Source organism: Caenorhabditis briggsae, assembly GCF_000004555.2.
Source record: "Caenorhabditis briggsae complete genome, chrIV, whole genome shotgun sequence".
Taxonomy (NCBI): domain Eukaryota; kingdom Metazoa; phylum Nematoda; class Chromadorea; order Rhabditida; family Rhabditidae; genus Caenorhabditis; species Caenorhabditis briggsae.
Genome location: NC_013487.2, coordinates 1,677,318 through 1,688,329, shown reverse-complemented (window position 1 = coordinate 1,688,329; position 11,012 = coordinate 1,677,318). Strand labels below are relative to the sequence as shown.

Below are 11,012 nucleotides of genomic sequence, written 5' to 3'. Positions count from 1 at the left end.
GGTCAATTGATAAAGTATTTATCATTTTATCGCAAACATTTTATCAGTTGATTTCTTTTTGATATCTTTCACAAGAAACGTGATAAATTAGCTCAAAGATAGGCTTAGCGTAGTTTTATTGTTTATGAGAAATTCATAAAATTTGCTATTTTTTAATTTTCTTCACCATATTTTTTTTTCTCAGCACATGAGAAATTGGAAAAATAACAATTTTTATGAATGATAAACAGTATTGGGGAGGGAAGAAAATGAGAAATAGTGTGGGAGAAGAAGAGGGAAAGAAGTGGAGGAGATGTGCAAAAAATCGTTCTCATTTTTTCTTGTCTTGTGAAGAGAGGGAAGACAATTTTACATTTTTTCCAGGATTACAAGTAGGAAAAAAATAGTTTTGGAAATCTTTTTCAATAAACCTTGTCAACATTCCAATATTTTTCCACTACTGTCCCAAAAATAACATAACTCGTTTAGTTAACAAGATGAATCAGTGAAAATTTCGAGAAATCAGATATATGCCTTCAATTATTTATTTCAATCAATTAAAAAAAGAATATATAACTCGAACATTTACTTGCAAAAATGACAATAAAACATCGAGATCTTCAATTAGGACCGACGACAAAACTAATATAAAACATTTGCTATTAAAGCTTATTCAATTTCCATCTGATACTTTCTAGCACGAAGTTTGACAATATGGACAGACGGCTCTAGTCTCCATGGCTTTCTTATAGCATTTTTGATGATACTTTGGAAAACATTTCCGGTTTGGACATGTGCTGATACGCTCATTTTTATGGATCTCGTCGAAGCAAACTGCACAATCCTTCTCTCCGAATGTTGGCTTCTCCCATTGGCTTTTCTCTGCATCTATGAATTTTGAAGATAACTCAGGAAAAGAAGGGAATGGAAGACAGTCGGATGGATCTTTGGTGATCTGAAAATTTAGGACGAATGAGAGTCAGATGGTACATATGTATGCAGTTTGGTTGGACCAAGTTAGACCAATTAACAGATAAAGGTTACTGTACCTTGATTTTCAGAATATTAAACTGCAATACATCTTGATAAGCTTCAATGGACTCATCATACCGATCCAACTCGGAGATGGCAATTGCTCGCGTTTCATTAGAATCCGTGGCATGGATGAGGCTGAAAACAATCAACTAGATAGTTTTTGAAACTTCTGAGAATTCCACCAACCGCTCAATTTGCATTCTTTTAGCCTTTAAATCGTTATCCTCCTGAAAATCCTTCTTCATCTTTTCGAACTTTTCCAGATGGACTTTTGGGTCTTGAACATGATGGTTAACTTGTGGCGGAGATCCTGAAGAATCAGAGAGTTCTCGAATTCGGTTTTTCAAGTGCGCGATCTCGTCTTTCTTACTGTAAACGTTCCCGTATGAAAACCTTGCTTACAAAAAAAATCAAACTCACTGCTTAAGCTCAAGATTCAAAGCTCGATTGCGCTCTCTATAAACTGCTTCTTGAACTGGAGAACTGGATCCAAATCGATTAGACTGTTCCAGAATTTTCTCCCTCTCTATCATCAGCTGTCGAGCTTTGCTTTCAGCTTCGGAGGCTCTGAAAATTAATTTCTTTTGGATGAAGAATTGCCATCATAACAGAAGGACACAACTTTGATTCAATTTTTCTCGGTTCCTGTGAAAGTTATCAAAAAGCGGTCAACTGATAAAATGTTCATTATGTTGTCAGCAACAGATTTTTAAAAATCATTTTTTGACATCTTTCACAGAAACCGAGATAAAGTAAGTCAAAGTTAACAGAGCAATTTAGTGGTTTGTTGGCATAGAAAACGCATAACTTGACCAAACTGGATGTTTTTTTCCAAATTGAAAAGTAAAAAGTAGAACTTGAAAAGAGCTACAAAATGACTTAAAACTTAAACTGAAGCAAAATGCTCGAATTTGAAGCAGAGGCAGTAAAGAAGAGCTAGTCGGGTCGATTTTGGGGAGGCCGCTACTATTTGAAGGGTTCTGGTTCAAAACTGGGCTATAAAACATAGACGGGTTATATATCATTTTGTATGCCTATTTCATTTCTAATATTTTTTATATTTTAATTGGAATTCAAATTTTGAGTTTAAGCTGAGTTTTGCACCGAACTGTTTATGATTCGGTGGGCGCAGTTGCAGCCACAAGAGGGCGCCTAATTCGAAGATCACAATTTAGGTTATAATGGAATTCTAGCAAACTAAGGAGACAAAACTTACTTCCTCATCTCCTCCTTTGCCTTGTTATGCTCCACTAGCCACTTGTAGTTCAATTCTTCTCGAATTCTCTGAATTTCTACATTCTTCTCTTTTACGACTTTTTCCATCCGCTCATTGGCCTCCTTCAATTTCCAATCCGATTCTCTTGTTCTAAAATAATTTAGCTTATAAATAAAAAATACAATTCAACTCACTTTCTGATCTGCTCATCAAGCTCCTCTCTTGCTTTTCTTGCCATTTTCTTTTCCCTCTTCAGTTTCTCATCTCCTTCTTTAATCTCCTGCTCTCTATACTCAAGTCCCACATTCATGTCCTTCAGCTCTAATTCCAATGCAGCAGTTCTGAAAAGATTTTTTAAATTTTAGCACTATTTAGGATTTTTCAAATTCACCTTTCCTGCTCTTTCAACAATTGCCTGTGCTTCTTTACCAACTCCTCGTTTGCTCTCTTCACTGTCTTATCAGCTTCATCCTTCTGCAGATCCAGCTCTCTTATCAGCGATTTGTTTTCCTTTAACAACGTTTTGTTCTCTTCTCTTAGCTTCTTATTGGTCTCCTCTAGTTTTTTCATCGCTCTCACTCTTTCTTCCTCTTCCTTTTCTTTGTTATTGATAATAACGATCAAGTCACTCAGCTCCTTTTGCGAACGGTCGTAGCTGAAATTATAGGTTTCGTAAGAGAAGTTTTATTTGGCGTTACAGTGCTGCAGTGATGGGAGGAAACGCATTTTTTCGAAGTACGGAAAACGGAAACGGAAATTTTTCTCCGCGAAAAACGGAAACGGAAACGGAAAAGGAATTTTGTTCAGCTTGTTTTTTGAATTTTTTCCGTTTCCGCTGTAAAAAATGGTGGTTTTTCCGGAAAACGGAAACGGAAACGGAAATATGAGTTTACTTTTACGGAAACGGAAACGGAAACGGAAACGGAAACGGAAACGGAAACGGAAATTCCTCCCATCACTGCAGTGCTGGCATCTTTCTCTGCCATTTCCTAAGGTTCTCCTTAATTGAAGGGCCGGCCCCAAGATCCACGGCAACCTCGGGCCTTCTGGCGATCTCTAGAAACTCTAGAAACAATTGAAAGTTCCCTTCAAATACATATTTTCTGATGTCGTATGTACTTTCACCTTCCTCCCCCCACTCCTTTAAAAAATTTGAAAAAAAACTCACTTCACATTTGCCATCATCAGTATTCTCTTATCATTTTTCGATTCTTCCCATATTTGATGAATCTCTACCATCAACATCTTTCTCTCATGTTCCAACTTCTGAATCGTCTCGTTAGCCTTTGACAACTGTTCCGTAGCACTTCTCAACATTCCCGTGATTTCAGAGTTCACTTTATCTAACCTCAGTTCATCACATGCCTTGTTTTGCCTTCTCTCTAGATCTTGCCTTTTCATCCATTCGAGATAGATTTTCGCGAATTTCGAAATTCTGCCTCTAGAATCCCAAAACTGTTTTGAATGGCTTTCAGTCTCCTGTCCATTTAATGCCAATTGCTCCATTTGTTTGTCAAGATCGTCTTCATGAATGGTCACATTCATACCTGACTTATGAACCAATTCAGTCAGTGTAGCTCTCGACTCGGATAGAGTTTCAGGGATCCTCAGTTCTTGATGTTCCTTTAAAGCTTCCACTGGAGCATTTTCCTTATTATCTATGAATTCGTCTGATTTAAAAGACTCATCTTGATCCGTATGACCAATAGTTATTAGATTCTTGGATTTCATGACCATTGTGTCCATAACAGGATTTTTAACTGAAGTTAAGTGTTCCAAATTATTAGCGATTTTTTTCTGAAAATCGCAAACTACAAATTTTTTGCCGAAAAATGGGTCATACCAATTTCAGATTGAAATTATCAGCTTCTTCCCAAGCCATTCGTTTCGTGATTTCATTCAACATCGATTTTTGCTGTTCAACCAACTTTCCTGAATCCATAATTTCCACCGTAGTTTCATCGCTTTGATAAAATTGAATTACTGAAAAAACGAGCAACAAAAGTCTTGCCTCCCGGACTTCAAGCGATTCGAGTTCTTTCAAATTTTCTCGAATTGTTGGCAATTGAAGTTTTCGAGTTTCTTCATTGAATTCTTTAAGAGAAATAGTTCCAAGATTTCCGAAAGACTTCATCCATTTCACTCGAGGTGGAGCATTCCAAAACACGCAGTGGTTTCTGAACTGCTCTTTCGTTTCATCAATTTCGTCTCGGGTGAACAAGTCGTACTGGAAAAATACTTTAAAGGGATATCAAAAAGGTTCAAACTGATAAATTATTTATCGCAATAACTCCAACATTTTATCAGTTGGCACATTTTCGATATCTATTACTGTAACCACAATTAATTTTGTCAAAGCTAGAGATGAGTTGAGCTACGCAACTGCAGCCGCCGCCTCCGACCGCGTCAGTCCTATTAACTTCGACTCAATTTATCTCATTTTCCGTTTTTCCGTTTTCAACTGATAAGATGTTCCTCATAGTATCAGCAACATTTTGTTAGTGGACTATTTTTTGATATATCTTATAGGAACCGAGATAATAAAGTTCAAAGGAAACGTGCTGAGTGCGCATCTACACTGTCAAGTCAGAATGTTCATACCATTCAAACTCACTCTATCCGCACTCTTCACATCATCCAAATAAGTCATAAACATTTTCTTAAACTCTCGAACTGCTTTCAGCCCAGCTGACTCCAAAACAGATTTCCAATTGATCCCAACAATTATTGATTGCAACAACTGGAATATATACTCCTTATAACGCATTACTCGAATCCCAGTAGGATCCAAGGTAGTGATCGGAGTAGACAAATGATCTTTCCGATTTGGTTTTCGGTGTTTTTCAATGAAGTCTGGGATGAGCTGAAAAGAGCTTATAGCTAGTTGCTGACAGTAGATTACTTACAGTAATACGGCTTTTGTCTATATCGAATTGTTCCAGAAGATCGATAAACATTGGAAGGTTGATTAGCTGGCTTGATTCCTGGCTACGACGACTAATGAATTCTTCTTTTAGAGCTTCAAGTGTTCCTTGAATTCGCAAAACTTCTTGCATGACATCGTACACTTCATCAACGATCAATAATGAGTCATTATCCTCTTCAAACACTCGGACAACAAAGTTAGTTATTCCTGTGATCATCTGGAAGAAAGATGAATAGAGCATTTTGATTTTTCGATCTAATTTAATGATTGAACAACTTTCTGAAATAACGAAAACGGATTTGTCCAAATTGAAACAGTATTTCTTTGAAAAAACGACGAGTCCAATGAAAACGGACCATTGACGGACCAAAAACTTTTGAACGACAGCCCAATTATGACAATTTTCAGAAGACTGGAGCTCGACTGTCAAGTTTCCAGTCATTTTGAAAATTTCGGATAGTGTAAAACAGACCTAGATTGAAAATGCTGAATTTACTGAATTTTTCGAAAATCCCTAGTTCTTCTGCTATTTGCCAATTTCTGAAAGACACCAAAGTGACCAAAAATCAACTAAAAATACGTTTTTGTATATCTGGTACTGTATTTTCAAATGTCAATAATCCCAACACTTACCACATAGGTCCTAAAATCAGTGCAACAAATCGACTCATCGAATTCCGGATTCAAAGCTTTCTTGAGCTCTATAAACATCCACATTGTTCTTTCATCGATCACAAAGTATTTCATCTTCTTTTGATTCTTGAAGTCGACAAAATGCCGATTGTTGGTATAGTCCGTGTCGTTGAACTGGTAAAACCAATGAATCTATAAATTTTAAAGAGAATTTCATTAAAATCTCTGAAGATAAAAACCTCTGAAGATTGATCCATACTGAGGTATCTGCCTCGGACGTCTCGGTGGTCTAGAAGTTTGGTGTTCTTGTGTGAGGGACCTTGCTTCTTGGTCTTCGTATTCTGTTGCTGTTTCGTGTCGTTGGAAGTATTCCATTTGAAGAATGTTGGGTTTTCGTTGGTGGCTTCCTCTGTCTGAAAAAAACGTTAAAGGTAATAAGTTAAAGTAAGGCAATGGTATTCTTTCTTTAACGTCAGTTTTCTCTGTTCCTATGAGATATTAGGTTGGCGGGAAAGTCTTTGTCACTCTGTTTGTTTAATCACTGTTCTCGTATATGGAGGCTGTGTATGATATCGACTCTAGTGAATAACAAGGTGATAAGAACCTTCCATATAAATAAGTCCCCATTTCCTTCCCTGCTCCTCATCTGTAATTGAAACGATATGTTTGTTCCCACTGCTATTCACATCAGACATGTTTTGATTTACCTCTTCCTATCTCACACCACGATGAAGGATTCGGAAACTTTCTTGAAGAATGTGTACAACACACATGCCCCTCACTACAATACTATTCGCAATTGGTTCCATCGTTTCGAAAAAGATGACTTCTCGCTCGATGAAAAGGATCGCTCTGGGAGACCCCGTGAGTTGGATTTGGACAAGCTGAAGCACGCATTGCAATCGGATCCATTTCAATCTAGCCGTGAACTAGCTGTCACATTCGGAGTTCACCATAGCACAGTCCTTGAAGGTTTGAAGTCTCTTGGAATGAGAAAACTTTTTGGTCGATTCATACCTCATCACCTGACTCAAGCCAACCTTGACCGCCGAGTCGACGATTCGATTACTCTTCTCACTCTCCACGCGGGCGATCGATGGCTGGACCGGCTAATAACCGGAGATGAGAAGTGGGTCTTCTACGATAATCACCACAGGAAATCCCAGTGGGTTGGAGAAGGAGAGAGCCCACAGGATGTCCCCAAACCCGGCCTTCATCCGAAAAAAGTTATGCTCTCTGTGTGGTGGGGAGTGGACGGCCCCATCTACTGGGAACTTCTGCCCGAGGGCAAAACAATAACTGGAGACCTCTACACTACTCAACTACGAAACCTCAAGAAAGCAGTCGACCGTTCGGCCCTGAAAGACAAGAAAGTGTACTATCAACATGATAACGCTCGCCCACATGTTTCGAAACAAGTGAAGCAGGAGCTGATGGATATGGATGGAATGTTCTCCCTCACCCCCCGTATTCTCCTGATCTTGCTCCTTCCGACTATTGGTTATTTGGCGATATGACACGTGCCTTCGAAGGAAGAAGCTTCAATTCCCGTGGAGCGGTCGAAGCGGCACTCAAACAATACTTTGCCTCACGCCCGGCTGGATTCTACCGCAATGGAATCCATAAATTGAGGGAACGTTGGAGACATGTTGTTGATAATGATGGACAATATAATTAATTATTCGGTTATTTTTTCTTTGAGAAATAAACTATTGAAAAAGTGACAAAGACTTTCCCGCCAACCTAATATATCGAAAATTTGTCAACTAATAAAATGTTTAGAATAACATTTCTAACATTTAATCAGTTGACACATTTTTGATATTTCTCACAGGAACCGAGATAATTGAATTCAAAATTCAAGTGTCAATGTTGGCTTGGCGCACTTCGCGTGCTTGCCTACCCATGGTGGGCCTAGAAAACTTTTAAAAATATATCCTTTCAAAAATTGACATTTGAGAATTACGGTATTTTTCTGAAATATAGATTACGGTAGTTTTCTAAAATTAGGATTACGGTAGACTTTCCAAATCAAGAATTACGGTAGCTTTCTATGGAATTTGATGATTACGGTAGCTCTCTAAAATGAGGATTACGGTAATCTTTTAAAATGGTAGTTTTGAGAATTTGAGGATTACGGTGGTTTTCTAAAATAAGTACTACAGTAGTTTATTTAGCAAATTGAGGATTTCGGTAGTTTTGAAAATCTTAGAATTACGATTTTTGTTTTATGGATTACGGTAGTTTTCTAAAATTAGGATTACGGTAGTTTTGAGAATTTGAGGATTACGGTAGTTTTGTAAAATGAGGATTAATTTTTTAGGCATTTTCAATTCAATTTCGTTTTTAAAACATCTCAAAAACCTCTGAGAGCACAAAGGATCTTCTTTAGACGGACCAAGCCCCGATTTTGGGCCCTTGTACCTTTAAACCCCCTCAACTTACAAAAATCATCATATATTGACTCTCTTGAGGAATCAAATGAACGAAACCATTAGAAATGTGTTCTTTCAGAACGATATCATCTGGATCTCCATTTTCAAAGAATTGTATGACCCATCCGGTGATCAGAGACACTTTAATAACCCAGGCAGGAACGGGAATTGGCGATTCGGAGAGTATAGTGATCTCTGGTAGATCAAACTGCTCGACGATCTTCTTGTAGAACTCCACATCAATTTTTTGACGACATGGACAATTCATAAATTTTTCAATATCCCATTGATTGTTGAAAATGCGGAAGCGTTGTTTCAAGCTCTCGATTTGTTTTTGGACACGGTTCAGGGGAATGAAGGAATTCTGAAAATGCTCACTTACACTACCGGTCAACAAGATACACAAGAACATTTTTTTCAGTTAATCATCGGCTATTCTCGCCATTTTCAGGAGTCTGAAACTCGACTGTCAAGTTTCCGATCCCTTTCAAAACTTTGGAAAAAATAGATTGGAAAGCTTGACGTAAAACTGATTTTTTAGCTTTTCCTAGGAATTGTTTTCCAATCTGAAAAGTAATTTTGGACACAAAGTTCAGAAAAACAATGGGTTTAATGAAAACGGACAATTGACGGACCAAAAGCTGACCAAAAGCTGTTGAACAACTACCCAAGGAAAGTCAATTCTGACCAATATCAGGGGTCTGGAGCTTGGTTGTCAAGTTCCCGATCTCTTTCAAAATTTTGGAGGGTGTAAAACAGACCTAGATTGAGAAGTTTGCATAAATATAACTTTTGAAAATTCCTTTTTTTGGATTCTTGAAAGACAACCCTCTTGGCCGGTTTTTGTACAGAAAAAGTAAAAAAAAAGGTCGGCAAATATCGGAAAACCCACGAATTTTCTAATAATTCTTTAAATGCAGTTTTCAATCTAGGTTTGCTTTACTCTTTCTGAAAATTTCAAAGTGATTGGAAACTTGATAGTCGAGAAAATCAACCGGTTTTAGTCCGTCAATGGTCTGTTTTCATCGGTACCATCATTTTGGCCAAGCTCTAAACTCTTGAAAATGATCAATATGCCTTGAAAGATATATTATTCAACCCTTCTAATTTCATTGGGACGTCGTTCAACCGTTTTCATTAGTACCTTTGTTTTTCAAGATTTTGCTTTAAAAATTACTGTTTCAAATGGGACAACATTTCTCAGGAAAAATACACACAGTACTGTTTTTACAACTTTGTACATGTTATTAGATGGTACTGTATACATCAAATAATTTTTTTACTAACCCGTTCGCATCCAGTGTACTCCATAATCAAGTCCTTTATGCATTCCATAACTTTCGGCTTATACTTTCTCGAAGTTATCACTTTCCAATTGAGTCCAAGAACCAGTTCGTTGAAAATATACTGAACCACTTGACACTGAGAAGCATACGGTTTAGCTGATGGGCCAAGACACTGCACACGATTTGAATATCCATTTTGGTAATCGTGGACCGAAGCCAGGAATTCAAAGTCCGGAACAATCTGAAAAACGAGATTCCAAGTCTAGTGATTAAGTAGACAGAACTCACCGTAACCCATTCTCGAGCAGAGTTACCCAGCATCCAGAAACATTGTGCCAAATCATTACGACTTAGTAGTTTAATTCGTTTGCCGCATTTCAAATTGTTGATTATTTTTTCAGCCACTGAAAAAATTGGATTTAGCTGTGCAAGTTGACAAAGCTGTGCCCACCGCATACTTCCATTTCGAGCTCAATTATTTCGGTTCCTTTGAGAGATATCAAAAATGTGTCAACTGATGAAACTTTTGTCTTGTTATCAGCTACATTATATCAGTTGCAAAAATTTTGATATCACTTAAAGAAACCGAGATAATTGGGCTCAAACTTTATGGATTGAATAACTCACCAGCCGGATCCACCACTGAAATTTTCGCCAATTGAGCAACAATATCCGACAATTCATTCGACAAAAAACAATCCATTTCTGGGTCTTTTATTGTAAAACTTATGCGGCGAAGATAAATTTTTTTGTTGGAGTGGACTTTCTGGAATAATGAGCATTTCTAAAATAGAGCAACTTTCCAATAGAAGGGTCTTCTCAACTTTGACTCAATTTTTCTCGGTTACTGTAAGAGATATTAAAAAGTAGTCAACTAATAAAATTCAGCATAATATCAGCCACATTTTATCAGTTAATCACTTTTTTATAGCTTTCACAGGAAGCGAGATAAATTAGGTCGAAGTTAAAGATGAGTTGAGCTACGCGATCGCAGCCGCAGCCACCAACGTTGTCGCCCTACTAACTTTTTTTTTTACAGTAAATCACTCTTTGATTGCTTTCACAACAAGAGAGATAAAGTTGGTCAAAGAAAATGTGACTAAGAATTTACCATATAGCTTTCCAAACTTTTAAACTGCTCTGGTGAATTTTTCTGGCATCCCATATCATTCTGATCCAGGATAAAAAACTGGGCTCCTTGTTTTTGTTTTCCTGTTAACAATGAGAAATTTGTGCATAGTCTCAATCCAAAACATTCGGCGATCGTGGAGCCCTGCAAGAGAAAGCTCGATTATCCCAGTTCCTATAAGAGCTGTCAAAAATTTGTCAACTGTTCACTAATTTTTGATAACTCCTATAGCAGCCGAGATAATTAACACATACCGTAGGAGTCCTCGAGTAATTCATGTCAGAATTTTGGAGCTCAAAAAGCTTGAGAGTTTTGTGTCTTTCTGGAGAATTCGACATCTGAAATTTGGAAATTATATTGAAATGGTATTTTT

At 37.4% G+C, this 11,012-nt stretch overlaps 1 protein-coding gene across 1 annotated transcript; it reads right to left on the bottom strand.

Moving 5' to 3' along the window:
• Positions 1 to 673: 673 nt before the first annotated feature.
• Positions 674 to 10,977, bottom strand: CBG13852 (the record flags this gene model as incomplete). Its single annotated transcript, XM_002632543.2, has 19 exons — positions 674 to 934; positions 1,029 to 1,149; positions 1,201 to 1,383; positions 1,435 to 1,581; positions 2,231 to 2,380; positions 2,425 to 2,571; positions 2,622 to 2,885; positions 3,399 to 4,027; positions 4,074 to 4,457; positions 4,845 to 5,093; positions 5,137 to 5,373; positions 5,790 to 5,981; positions 6,029 to 6,202; positions 8,235 to 8,588; positions 9,512 to 9,751; positions 9,799 to 9,914; positions 10,138 to 10,276; positions 10,622 to 10,783; positions 10,894 to 10,977. The coding sequence occupies 19 exons, from the start codon at positions 10,975 to 10,977 to the stop codon at positions 674 to 676; spliced, it is 4,233 nt and encodes a 1,410-aa protein (XP_002632589.2).
• Between the last annotated feature and the right edge of the window lie 35 nt (positions 10,978 to 11,012).